The 14,237-nt window shown below is 40.6% G+C and overlaps 1 protein-coding gene across 6 annotated transcripts in view; it reads right to left on the bottom strand.

Annotated features, from left to right (window-relative positions):
• The window catches only part of LOC144497327 (mesoderm induction early response protein 1-like), a 43,474-nt gene extending 29,735 nt beyond the window's left edge, over window positions 1-13,739 (bottom strand). For 5 of the 6 annotated variants that reach the window (XM_078218434.1, XM_078218438.1, XM_078218435.1 and 2 more), the window contains exons 1-3: window positions 13,657-13,697; window positions 12,848-12,872; window positions 12,284-12,429 (exon numbers count right to left, since the gene is read on the bottom strand). In XM_078218434.1, the coding sequence (XP_078074560.1) occupies window positions 12,284-12,429; window positions 12,848-12,872; window positions 13,657-13,665 (180 nt within the window). In that variant the 5' untranslated portion in view covers window positions 13,666-13,697. Of the gene's footprint in view, window positions 1-12,283; window positions 12,430-12,820; window positions 12,873-13,656 lie in introns of all 6 variants that reach the window. The other variant, XM_078218437.1, reaches the window with a different exon arrangement.
• Window positions 13,740-14,237: the final 498 nt, after the last annotated feature.

Here is a 14,237-nt window from a genome sequence, read left to right as displayed (position 1 = left end):
CACTGTTCTCCTGAAGGCTGGGTAGTTTGCTGCGTACAAATGGTCTGTTTGAGGTTGCGCAGTTGTTTGAAGGCAAGTAGTGGGGGTGTGGGGATGGCCTTGGCGAGATGGTAGTCTTCATCAATGACATGTTGAAGGCTCCGGAAAAGATGTCGTAGCTTCTCCACTCTGGACGACGAAGGGTACTCTGTCCGCCATGTCCCGTGTTTGTTTTCTGAGGAGGTTGGTACAGTTTTTCACTGTGGCGCGTCGGAACTGTCGATCAATGAGTTGAGCGCCATATCCTGTTCTTATGAGGGCGTCTTTCAGTGTCTGAAGGTGTCTGTTGCGATCCTCCTCATCTGAGCAGATCCTATGTATATGGAGGGCTTGTCCGCAGGGGATGGCTTCTTTAACATGTTTAGGGTGGAAGCTGGAGAAGTGGAGCATCGTGATTGTCTACCTGATATGTTGCAGAAAAGGATGTCCCGAGGCATGGTACATTGGCGAGACCATGTAGATGCTACGACGACGGATGAATGGACACCGCTCAACAATCACCAGGCAGGAGTGTTCCCTTCCTGTCGGGGAACACTTCAGCAGTCACGGGCATTCAGTCTCTGATCTTCGGGTAAGCATTCTCCAAGGCGGCCTTCACGACACACAACAATGCAGAATTGCTGAGCAGAAACTGATAGCCAAGTTCCGCACACGAGGACGGCCTCAACTGGGATCTTGGGTTCATGTCACACTATCTGTAACCTCCGCGACTTACAAAATCTCACTAACTGTCCTGGCTGGAGACAATTCACACCTCTTTAACCTGTGCTTAACCCTCTCTCCACTCACATTGTCTGCATCTGTAAAGACTTGATTACCTGTTAAGACTCGCATTCCAACCATTATCTTGTAATTGAGTTTGTGTCTATATATGCCCTGTTTGTGAACCAAATCCTGCACTCACCTGGTGAAGGGGCAACGCTCCGAAAGCTCGTGCTACCAAATAAACCTGTTGGACTTTAACCTGGAGTTGGGAGACTACTTACTGTGCCTTCATTCTTAGAGGTGATGGTGGAGCTACACAAGCTGCTCAGATGCCACGGTGAAGGTGTGGAGCAGGCAAGGGCAGCTGAAAGTGGGTAAAGTGATCAACAGCAGGTACCTTCCAACAAATTGGCAATTGCGAGTTGAACAGTAAAAATACTACTATTTGGAACACCAGGCTCTCATGTGATTATGGTTGGAGCTCTTCAATGTAACGGATCAAAGTCTTCCAGTTGGACAGTTTCATTCAAGAAATTCTTTTGAGGTGTGCATGCCTTCTCCAACCTTCTGAGTTGCAGAAAACAGCTTGCAACTTTCAGAACGGTTGGGAACAAGGGAATCCACGTAAAAATTATTTGCCCTTTAGTTCTTCAATTGGTTTCCCACCAGACCCACAGGCTCTGCTGCTGTCTGCCCCAGAAATTCAGAAGTGGGTAAGCTCAACTTGGGATTCTGCAATTTTCAGAACTCATGCTTTCAAACACACCTCCAATGGCCTGAGAAAATTTCATTCAAGTGTGTTTCTTGCCTATCTGGATAAGTCAGTAATTTTATTTCTACTTTTCTCATCAAGAATTAATCAGCAAGGTTACCAATTATCACTGCTGCCCCATTTTGGGGCCAACAAGAAACTATCTTCTGCTGTTGTTCAAAGGAATATGGTGATCCAGAACTAATGAGCCTTAAATGAATTACAAGTCAGAAATGCATGATCACTAGTTTTACCGGAATAATTTAATGGTTCATAGAATCTCAGGATGCAGTGTTATGCAGACTGGTTTGTTCTTTGGCTCAAATGTATATTTTCCAGCCGTCCTGGTCAGAGAATTTAGCTCCCAAGAATAAATTTTAACGGCAACAGTTTAATATAACTCACCCAAGATGATTCTTGGCAAGTGCAGCACATAGTTTGATTAAAAAGAGTAGGTATAAAACCACGGGCTCAGAATCACCGTTGTTTTAGTCCTAGACATAATTTGAATTTTACCTTTAGGTTTTGATTTTGAAATTGTCTCAAGTTATCTTTAGACATGTAGTTTATTTCCAAATTTCAGCTATATTTATTCTTACAGCCTTGTGTTGCACTCCTTTAATTTTATTGGCAATTTTAGAATTCACAACCTTCCACAAGAGTTCAAACAGTCACAACTCATTTCAATTCTCATACTTACACAAAATCCTGTGAAAAAATAAACTAGTTCAAGTGAATTTAATCTGCTTTAATCTTCACGATCTAATCCAAGTTATAGACTTGTCCCCCTACTTTTAGTCTTTTCCAGTTCAATTTAATTTTGCTAATGAAATGACAACAATTAAATCACTTATTCCCAGTGAAGATAAACAGCTCAATCTGGGTCAGTTGCAACTTGAGACATTCACCACTAGTATAAATGCAGGTCAGTACAGCTCCCATCTCTTCCAGTATGCAGTGTTTGATGAGCAAGATCATTAACTGGGAAGATAATTTGAAACTGTTTACTGGAGCCAAAGATGACCTGAAGTATACATTAACATGTGACCAAATGCATGTAAATCAACATCATCAGTGTGCAGCTTTTGTATTCTTCAGTATTAAAAGTTTGATATTTTATACATATTAGCAAACAAACTAGAGTCAAACTTTCAAAAGAACCCTATGAAAAAGTTTAATGTGGTCTGTGGACTAGAGTAACTAAAATTTCATTGAGAACTAATAATGACAAAACATTTTTTCTCCTAAGCAAAGGATCTGGACTTTAAAAATCACTGAATTAATTCTGCATCACATTTATAAAACACTTGCACAATATTAAACACATAAGAAACCCTAACTTATGTTACGGTCAACTAATGGTACAACTTAGCCATATTGCTATGTTCATTTCATGCGAGTGATAAGGTAACATCAAGGGCATTCAACAGTCAAACATCCAATGCACTGGTATTTGAAAAATGCTTCTGATCACTATAAAAAAACTCTTGCTGGAAAGTGCATGCATAAACATCAATTAAGTATCATGTTGGGTTTGGTTAAGATGCCTGGTGCTATCGATTCTCATGTTCTAGACACATTTGAGACCAAGGAGGATATCTGGCACCCATGGAACTCTCAGAATGAACATTAACATGAGTTCAATGCAACAAGTGGTTAGGACCTGTGTTTTGGCAAACGAGAGGATCACAATAAACCATGACAGGCATGGCAGTATCGTAATATTACTGAACTAGAGGCATGGAACAATTGCCTGAAGACTTATGAAAGCAAGACTTATCTTGGAGTTACCAACCACTGCTCAACTCCACGTCCCAACAGATCTCACTGTTTCTGAGCATGCACATCTCTGCATTTTTAAATTCTTTTGGCCCAACATGCTTTGCATAAAGAAAAACAGCACAAAAATGTATGTGTGACTGGGAGGAGAGCGCCATTGAAGACAAGGGTTCCAGGCAGCAGAGAGAAGTCAGTCAAGCTAAAGAAAGAGGAACAGAGAAAATAGCTTCAAGGAGGAAAAGATGTGCAGCTAGCAAACAAAGTGAAGAGGGTTCAGGAAATCCCTGAAGATCCAAGAATGCAGAAGGTTGGTCACTCCATGCTGAAGACTGTTGAGGCAGTTACCCTTTTGGAGCAGTCGTGTTCTGCTTGATGCAATCAAGAACTGAAGTTGTGCTTGTGAGTTCGTAATTCGGTGCATACTCAGGAATCTTGGGAGATGAAACCAAAACCCACGGCCATCATGGAGACCGTCCGAGTTGGAGCAACTTCAAGAAAGAATTCCCAGGCTAGATTTCCAAAGGGGTAAGACTGGAATACTTCATGAGCAAGAGGGATAGATTTCAGTAAGATTGGCTCACTATTTCCTGACATTTGGGTGGGTTGTTGAGAAATTATTAGACACATCTGCCATTTATTACACAATGTGATGTGTTCCACCACAGTTTGCCTGTTAATTCACATTGCATCTCTATCAGACTTTTGAATGGACCTACCTCGCATTAAGTTGATTTTTCTCTACACTAGCTATGACTATAACACTACATTCTACACTCTCTCGTTTCCTTCTCTATGAACTGTATGCTTTGTCTGTATAGCGTGCAAGAAACAATACTTTTCATTGTAAGTTAATACGTGTGACAATAATAAATCAAATCATATTAACCGTGAATGTCAGAAAGATAAAACAATATCTAGCTTCTACTGACCTAGTGTGGTAAAGTTTATTTTGGTTTGTTCAAAACCCATGAAATTATATAGCTTTATTCTGAAGAAGTGTCTTGAACTTTGTTTACTTCGAACAAAGTTCTTTAGCAGATCTCACCAACAACTTGGGGGTCTGGTCAAAGATCATAACACTTAGATCAAATCCCATGGCAACTGGGGAACCTAAAGCTACTAATCAAGTAAGTCTAGAATAAAAAAGTGTCAGTAATTGTGAAACTACCAAACTGTTATTTAAAAACATCTATTTCACTAACGTCCTTTGTAGAAGGAAATCTGCTGCCCTTACCAAATCTGGCTTCTTTGCAATCCCCAGCCCCACCTCAACAAGCCACTCAGTTATATCAAGCTGTTATGAAAGGTAAATGAGAATAAAACTAGTCGAACAACCTGGCATCAACCGCAGCACTTATCACAAGAAAGGTACATCCAGCTCAATCGACCATGCAAACAAAGTCCTCCTCATTGGGGACCTGATGACAATATCCTGGCATAGAAACATGCAATCACCTTTCAACCAATACCCAAACCTTTTCTATCGCCAGCCACAGTGGTACAGTTATATCCGGTCAAGCAATTGGCATCCTCGAAATTAACTTTGGATCAGTTTCACAGCATTGGATCAAACATGGGCAAGGCAAAATGCAGATTAGAACCTACTTCCATCCCTTAGCTAATGGTTCAGTGCTCCTGCATGTTAAATACTATTTGGAAGAAGTAATGAGGGTAGCAGGAGTGCAGAACATAATTTAGGCAATGAGAATCTGTAACCATGTGGCCCACCATATCCCCACTATTTTTACCATCAAGCCAAAGGATCAATCCTGGTTGTAGAAGAGGAGCAGGAGCAGCAGCAGCTGTAAAAAACAGAAAACGCTACAAACATTCAGCAGGTCTGGGAGCATTTGAGAGAGAAGCATGTTTCAAATTGCTGACCATTCATCAGAACTGTATCTAAAGCGACAACATAGGAACTGCACAATGCCAACCAGCAGAACACAGCATGCTATAGACAGGTGAGACTACAGTTCTTGCCCTTCACATCGAAACAGCATTTAACAGAGTACAGCCCTGGTAAAATTGAAGTCAACGAGAATTAGAGGGAAACTCTTCACTGTCTGAAGTCATATCTACCACAAAGGATGGCATGATCCACCACCATAAACATTTATTCCCTTCACTGCTGGCGCAGTGGTTGCAGAATACACCATCTACAAGATGAAATGCAGCAAATTGTCAAAGCTTCTCGAACAACATTTTTCAAACCTATAACCTCTACTGTCTAGAGGAGTAAGGCTAACAGAAGCATGGGAACACCACCACCTGCATGTTCCCACCAAGTCACACACATCACTGTGCCAAAATCTTGAAACTCCATCTCATTGCACTGGGAGTGAACAAAATCACACAAACTACAACTCTTCAGGAAGATGGCTTGCCACTTTACTATCTATCCCTATTTTCCCTTGAGAAATGTTGGCCATGTCAGCAACATCCGCATCTGGTGAATGAATTTAAAAAAGAAAATTGGAGAAAGAGTGTGAACAGAGATCAGGAATCAAAAAATGAATTGGTGACTATCATTGATTATGCATCTTAGAATGAACGCTGTGTATAGAATATGTATATAGGCATCCTTTGTTAAAGTGCAGAAATACAGTTTTGGTTTGTTTATCAGCATTTAAACAAACTGGTAGAGGAGTATAATAGCATATCGCATGTCCACAAAGGATATTAGCAAACTACTGTAGTATAATTAGGAAGGGGTTGACAAGATTCAACAGGACTCTGACCACTTGAATTGGTACACAGACTGAGAGTGGTCCATTAACACCAATTAAGTCACAGACAAGGGCGGGAATGCAATGCAGAATGTGCTGCAATTAAGAAAATATACAGAATTTGCATAGACCCATCAGAAAACCTGGTTCAATTACAATGCTAAACACTCCAGCAGGTAGGCCAGAGTGTGCTAATGCTGTCGCCAAGGAAAAAACTTGGCTAAACCTGTGCCAAGATGACCAAAAGAGGAAAGCTGAAGTTTTCCCTCAACTGCTGTGGAGATAGCACCATGTCCACTCAGAGGTCAGGCGACATCATAGACCCACAGGCTGACGACATCAGGCTTTTCATGGACTAGATTACGCAGCACTTCATCTACTCTTTTACAGAAAATTGGAAAGGTGTAGAAATATTGATATGCTCTCAATGACTTCTCTAGGAAGCTAGAATAAGCTTATTCACAAGTTAAGCATGAAAATCTTCAGTCCATGCACCAATGTCACACAACTTCAAGGAACCCAAATCAGAGAACCATGAAAGATAACTAACTTTAAGTGTAATAAGGCCATTTCTGTGGCACAGGCATCACTCATGCACTGATCCTATTAAAATAAGCCATATCGTTCCATGTGGATCATCAGAAATTAAAGTTAATGCATATCATGTAATTCACACAAGGGATATCTTGGAGTAGCTAGGGATTTTAAGTATATGACCAGTACCTGACAAAAGGCTAACCAATGATGCTCATTCTTTCCCAACCCAATATATGATACATTGCTTGATGAAAAAAATGCAGGTGTTCTAGTGGCTTTTGGAATTCAGAATGCAAAAGCCATCAGGCTGGAATTTGTTGCCAGTCAAATTGCCTGAGATGGTGTTTGTGTGCTGCCTCTTTCAAAGGTTACAGCTGCATGTGTCCATTTATGGTTAGGGATGAACCTATGATCCTAGCTGTGCAACCCAAGGATTATAAGTCGGGTCCTTTGGCTAGCAGCATGCACCTCTGCCAGGTTGGGAAGTTTCTTCCCATCTGCATGATGACTGAGCCTATTCATTGGCAAAGTTGCAACTGCTTTGCTTGGCCATGTTTGTATATTGCCAACATGGAAAGGATGTTCATCCCATGTCCAGATAAGGATAACTTCCATCTGGGTTTGTCAGAGGACAATTCATAGCCCCTGTTAGTACAGAATCTATCAGCAGTTGCATAGGAACACTATCCTCTGCAAGTCTCTTCCCATCCCTCCCCCCCCCCCGGAAGTCACCATCTCATAAGTGATGAGTCAGCTATGCTTATGAGATTTCTGTCTTGAAACAGGGTACAAGGGTCCTTAAAGTAATGTGACAAAATATAGGATTTTGAAACGTTACAAAGATGGAGGGCAGAGGGGCTGATGGTGGGAGTGAAATTGCATATTCATAAAACAACAGGTCTAAAATTGTCCTTTGAAAGGTCAAAAAGCATTCTAATGGGCTTCCAGTCTAAAAATAAGATCAAAACTATTTCTTGGGTAGAATCTTACGTTAACATACAGAACATATAATTCATTGTGTTTTACACCACAGGTCAAATAGGTCAATCTTTGCGTGAGATTCTCATTCTTTTTATATACCTCTTTGACAAGTAATTTCCTTTGACATTTATTCCCATTTAAAAAGGACTCACGGATTTGCCTTCAACGACAATATGTGACAGGGAATACTATATTCTAAACTTTACTTTTACTTCTTAAGCTTACCTTAAGATTGCTGGGGTTGCGGAGAGTGATGAACATTGTCAGAGAATACAGCAGGATATAGATAGGCTGGAACATTGGGCGGAGAAATGGCAGATGGAATTTAATCCAGATAAATGCGAAGTGATGCATTTTGGTAGATCTAATGTAAGGGGGAGCTATACAATAAATGGCAGGAGTATAGACACACAGAGGGACCTGGGAGTACAAGTCCACAGATCCTTAAAGGTGGCAGCACAGGTGGAGAGGGTGGTCAAGAAGGCATATGGCATGCTTGCCTTTATTGGACGGGGCATAGAATATAAAAGTTGGCATATGATGTTGCGGCTATTTAGAACGTTGGTTAGGCCACATTTGGAATACTGCGTCCAGTTCTGGTCGCCACACTACCAGAAGGACGTGGAGGCTTTGGAGAGAGTACAGAAAAGGTTTACCAGGATGTTGCCTGGTATGGAGGGTCTTAGCTATGAGGGGAGATGGGTAAACTGGGGATGTTCTCCCTGGAAAGACGGAGGATGAGGGGCGACCTCATCGAGGTGTATAAAATTATGAAGGGTATAGATAGGGTGAACAGTGGGAAGCTTTTTCCCAGGTTGGAGGTGACGAACACAAGGGGTCACAGGTTCAAGGTGAGGGGGGCAAGGTTCAACACAAATGTCAGGGGGATGTATTTTACACAGAGGGTGGTGGGTGCCTGGAATACACTCCCAAGCAAGGTGATTGAGGCGGACACGCTGGGATTGTTTAAGACTTATCTAGATAGCCACATGAACAGACTGGGAGTAGAGGGATACAAACGAATGGTCTAGTTAGGCACATGAGCGACGCAGGCTTGGAGGGCCGAAGGGCCTGTTCCTGTGCTGTATTGTTCTTTGCACCTTAAATTGTATTATGTTGACAAACTGAAATAATCTGCCACTATTTATCTGATCACAACCCTGAAGATTTCTATCAGGTCACTCTCATCCTTCTCAGCTTATGTGGAAAAAAACCCAATTTTTCAATCTCTCTTCATAACTGTAATTTTACAGCCGAATAACATCTGATGAATCAAACATAGAAAGCTGAATGAAATGTTTCAAATAATGTAATGCCCAAAATTGAAGATGTTAAACAAATCGAACATTACTTCTACTTGCTTTAATGTTCTTTGCTAATAGTTACAAAATCAAGGATCAGTTTATTTTCTATTTTAACCTGATCTACTTGTACTGCTATTTTTGATGACCTATGTACCTGCATTCATTTTTATTGCTTTGCCACCCCATTTGAAAATCATATCATTATGACCATTAACCTTTCATTTATCTAAATTACACCGCCTGCCACTTATCTATCTTCCTTGTCTCTACTTAATTTTCAGTCTTCACAGCTCAAAACAATTTACCCTAATTTGGTATACGCAGCAAATTTCAAGTTTATTTCTATGATTCTAAATACAGATGTATACACAGTAAAAGTTGCCGAATCATAGTGCCTGATGAACACTGCTCCCCTTATTCCCTCTCCTCCTACCTGCAAAACGATCTCTAATGTTTCATGCAATCACATCTCTTAATTCCATCTACCAGCAACGATGGTAATGGTGACCTTTGAGAGGTGGCTGGGAAGGTATAGCAAAAACTATGCCTGTATGTTTGACAACAAAGACTTCTGCAAGTTAACAAATGTGTGCAAAGCAGCTGTTGTCATTGTACTCCTGTACTGCAACGAGACCCAGACTATGTACCTACAACACAGGTACTAGAGAAATTCCATTAGCAATGCCTCTACCACATCCTAGTTTCAACGGGAGCATCATTGAACAAACATTAGCGCCCTTCTTGAAGTCAGCTCCACAGCATTCAGGCAAAACTCTGCAAGATCAACTTAAACAGACTAGACAGTGTCTGGGTGGTCAAAAAGCATTCCCCCTGCTGGGTCCTCTTTCTCAAGGCTCAAATGGCTAACATTCCACAGAGAAAGAATTAAATGCCTCAAGGACACTCTGACGCGCTGCAGAATTAAAATGATTGGGAGAAGCCCGTTACCAAATCATCCAAAATGACAACAAACTGCATCACAGAGTCACATCTTAATGATGAGGCAAAACAGCAGCAGAGGGGTAGCAAATCCTAAGCTCCATATCCCACCACCTCGTTAGACATCCCGTCACTTGTACCCAACATCTGTGGACCGAGAATTGGTGACCCATGGCGGAAACTTGCAAGTTGGAATCCTTGAATCAACAGCAATCGCTATCAAACAGGCTAGATCACCTCCTCTCTGGACTATGTTACGGTATATTCACTTTGTAAATCTATCAGATAAAAAGCAGATTCCTGGATGCATGTGCTAGAACTACCAAGCAGTACTAGATCGATCCATGAAGAGATGGGCCAGAATGTGGTTGTGCTAGTGGATTCTTACATTAACTCTGCACTCTGTTGCCTATGGAAATAGATTAGTGGATCAAAACTGAGAACGCTTTAGTCAAAGAACTTAATTTGTCAGGAGTATATCCGGCAATAAGTCGCAAAAAACATGCTAGGAGTAAACAGCTGAGGCCTCAAGCAAATACTTCACCCTAATCAAATGCAATCAAAAATTTTCTGAGATATGTATTAATAAACTGCAAATTGAAACTGGTAACAGCTGTGGCTCAGTTGGTAGCATTCTCGCTGACTTAATAAGGAATGGGCTCAAAAGTTCCACTGCAGTGTAGTACAAAAAAGGAGCTTGACATTGTTGGAGTTGCTATCTTTCAGACGAGAAGTTAAATCAAGGCTCCAGATGGATGTAAATGAGATCTCATTTAAAAGGAGAGCAGCGGAGTTGTCCTGATGTGCTGACCAACATTTATCCCTTAATCAACATCACTAAAACTGATCACCTTATTGCTGATTACAAGGCCTTGCGATGCACAAAATGTCTGTTTTTCGTAACATTATACTTCAACACAAGCCTTTTACTTGATTAACTATAGTGTGGCAGCTAAAGGACAAGATCACATCTTTATTCCAAACTGCTGTTCCTCTGGCACCTTAAAGTAGTGATCAAAATTGAAAACGGATCAACAAGAAAAGAGATATATGGATATAGGAAAAGGCGGACACATGGGATTAAGGCAACTGCTCTTGCGGAGGACAATGGTTAAAATGAAATGTCCTGGTTGAACGGTCCATTCTCGCACTATATTGCCATTCCTTCACTATCGCTGGAATTCCCTTCCAGAGGGTGCAGCTCATGTCAGGGACTGTGGTGGCTCAAGAAGGTAGTTCAGTACCACCTTCTGAAGGACATCCAGGGATTGGCAATAAATGCTGGCCTGACTAGCGATGCCCACATCCTGTAAACGAATAATAACTTCTACAGCATTCTATGTTGCGGAACACATGAGCCTGTTAACTCATTTCTTTAGAATCTAATCCATAGATTAAGATATGGATCCGTTTGTAAACCAATGAATATATTCCCTGCATGAATGTTACAACATCACAAACTTTATAAGATCATACATCAGGGATGCTAACCAATAAGTACAGCTCGCATAAGCATCAACAACCAGATGTGAAAACAGATCAACATCAAGGAATCAACACCATAGAGTAATTTACAGCATGCAGTGAAAGGCTTGAATACCTCAACTACATTATGTGTGTGTTTATCATTGCATTACATATTTCCAAAGTCTAGTTAATATAGTGACAATTTGACCATTACACATCACTTTTTCACTTTATAACATGTAATCTTCATTTGGATCAAACAATTTAATGCAGTTCGTAAACAGATTTTAAATGTGGAAGAAATATTAATTTGATTCAATATTTTGAAAAATTTTCATAAGTTTCTGATAATATAATATCCAAAAGAAAACTAAACATTTTCTAGAAAAACTCCAATCATGACCTTTTCCCCAAACTCTTTGTAGCGCTACAACTTCTAATTTATGACAACTTTATGCTTTTCAATAAGTATTATCACAAATATTTAGGACTGCCTTTGTTAAAAGTACCCAATTAGAATAAAGTTATTTATGAAAGTGATTTTTCTACCCACATTAAAAGCAATGGAATAATTTTGCTGAATCCACTGATGTGCACAGTACAAGAGAAAACGGTTATTTTCATGAGAATAAATGACAATGCCAACCATAATAGTTAAAACAGATCAAGTAAAACCATAATTCTCTAGTAAACGTTTAAATTTAGCTGATATCAACTGGAAAGTCTGCCAAAGATCAAACCATTCAATGCAACATAAAGCAAATAAGAAATGGTTAAAATTACAGGCTTTTAAATTCGGAAACAAATTGCGAGCAGGAAATATGGATAGGTCTCACACCATATGGTTGCATGCTATGGCAGGTGAACAACGAGCATATCGCCAAAGGATTTAGGATAAAAAATGTTTTTCCATTCATCATACATGCAAGATTAAGAGAATTACAAAATGGCAAGAGATCAATCAATCTATCCATCAAATCTGCATTCTTACAAATTTAGAGAATTTAGTAGCAAAGTCCATAATTTTAGAAAAAAGTATATTAGTTTTCACTTACCCTTTCAAGATCCTCAATTTCAGAGCTGAAATTGTTGTCACCTTCCATCATTTCCTCCTCCTCAAGTGTCCGTTCATCATCAAAATCATGCACAAGCATATCAGCAGATGGATCAAAATCATGGTCCTCTGAGCCTGCTGAACCCCCTTCAGAAGGCATTTTTGGAGGGGTGGTGTGGGGGGGGGAGAGGGAAGCACAATATATAACTTCTCAGCATAGTTACATGCCACCTTTAACACGAGAATAGGTTCCCTGAATATTTAATACAATTTCAATTTGATTTTAGCATTGCAATATTGATTTGACTCTAAGCCATAATTACACAACGGTCAGAACAAGTACAGAATAAATATGCAGCGAATTCACCAGAGCGAATGCTAAAAGTAAAACAAATCCCTGCTTTTGAAAATGTGTTTTTAGCTTTACGTAGAATCTACCATAAAGTCATGTGCTTAAAGATTTTGCAATTTGCAACACTACTTTTCTCCCCCCACAACTCACTGCAATATAACTAAAAGCTTTAATGTAAATACCGACCTTAAAGAAAGTTTGCATTTACTGTACCTGGGCTCGAGCTTCCAACGGAAGGCTGTAATTTAAAACAGAAAACCTTAAAGATTCAAAATAAATTCACTACTGAAAACATTTCAAAAACAAAAGCAATTTCCTACATCAAGACAATGGCGTTTTATAAATTACGAAAACCACGGAAAACCTACGTGCAGGTTAAGGCAAATACTTTAAACGCATTTACAAACCAACACCACCATCCCCCCGCCCCCCAAAAAAAGTTTCGAAGCAATGATAAATATACAAAGGAAAAAGTTGAGACGCCTGACTGCGATATCACGATTGGGAATGGGGGTGCTGAAAAAGTTTGTTTTTATATGAAGCTGGCGTAATTTCTCATCAGACTTAAAGCTTAGGAATAGCGACTGAAATTTAAAAATAAATGTGGTAAATGCTGCAAGTTTTGTTGGGGTCGGAAATTGTTTGATGAAAAACAGTTCTTTTTCTGTAAAAAAAAGAGGTAAATTCTAGGAGGGAAAAAAATACCCAAATAAGGCCTAGCGGATATGGAGGGAACTTCAACACAGGGGGAAAAAAGCGCGCCGCGAAGCCAGGCTCCGGCACAGCGCCCAATAATATTTCCACAACTTAATAATTTTAAGTCAAAGGGAAAAACGCAGAAAAAGTTTATCACTTGAATGTTTCCTCTTTAAAATTGCATTTCCTTTTTTAAAAAGACACTGATTTGCATTCCGATATGACATAAGATAAAGTTTGGAATCAAGTATTAAAATTAAGATTTGAAAATTAACTTTTTTATTTTTTTTGTGAATAGATAAGTCTCAGTGACGGGTCCGCCTTACCTCCGCCATTTTCTAATCTCGGGTCGCGGATTGAGGTCATAACTTGACCCGGATGTACTCGCCAGCCCCTCCCCCTCCTCTCTGCCCTGCCCCACCTCACCCCGCCACCTAACGAGCTCGTTGATTGGTCCCCGATAACAACCAGCCTCCTGCACCCGTAAAGTGACACCGATCGACCGCCCGCCGTCGATTCCTGGTGACTTTTGGAAAACGGCTTTCGTTTACCTGGCGTCTAGAGTATTTTTGCAAAATGCCTGCTACGGGCTCAAAAGTGGCTCTCCTTCGAACAGCGGCCAATCAAATCCGAGTTTCTTGCGAGATGGGAGTTGGGGAGAGGGGGAAGCGGGGCGGGGCTTTGTAACTGTGGTGACGGCAGCGGCCCCGCGCATGGCAACGACGCGGTCGCTTAGGAACCCAGCAAGCGGCTTGGAGGCAGAGCCGTCGAGCGGTTGGGATTATAGATCCGACCCGTTTATTCAGCATCCTGTTGGAATCGCCTGAAAGCCATAATGAAGAAGGGCAGCCCCTCATTGACGTGAGTTTGCTAAGTTTATGGAGCATTTTACCAACACTGTGGTAAA

This window comes from Mustelus asterias, chromosome 8 (assembly GCF_964213995.1).
Source record: "Mustelus asterias chromosome 8, sMusAst1.hap1.1, whole genome shotgun sequence".
Taxonomy (NCBI): Eukaryota; Metazoa; Chordata; class Chondrichthyes; order Carcharhiniformes; family Triakidae; genus Mustelus; species Mustelus asterias.
This window is presented reverse-complemented; position numbering and strand designations above follow the sequence as displayed.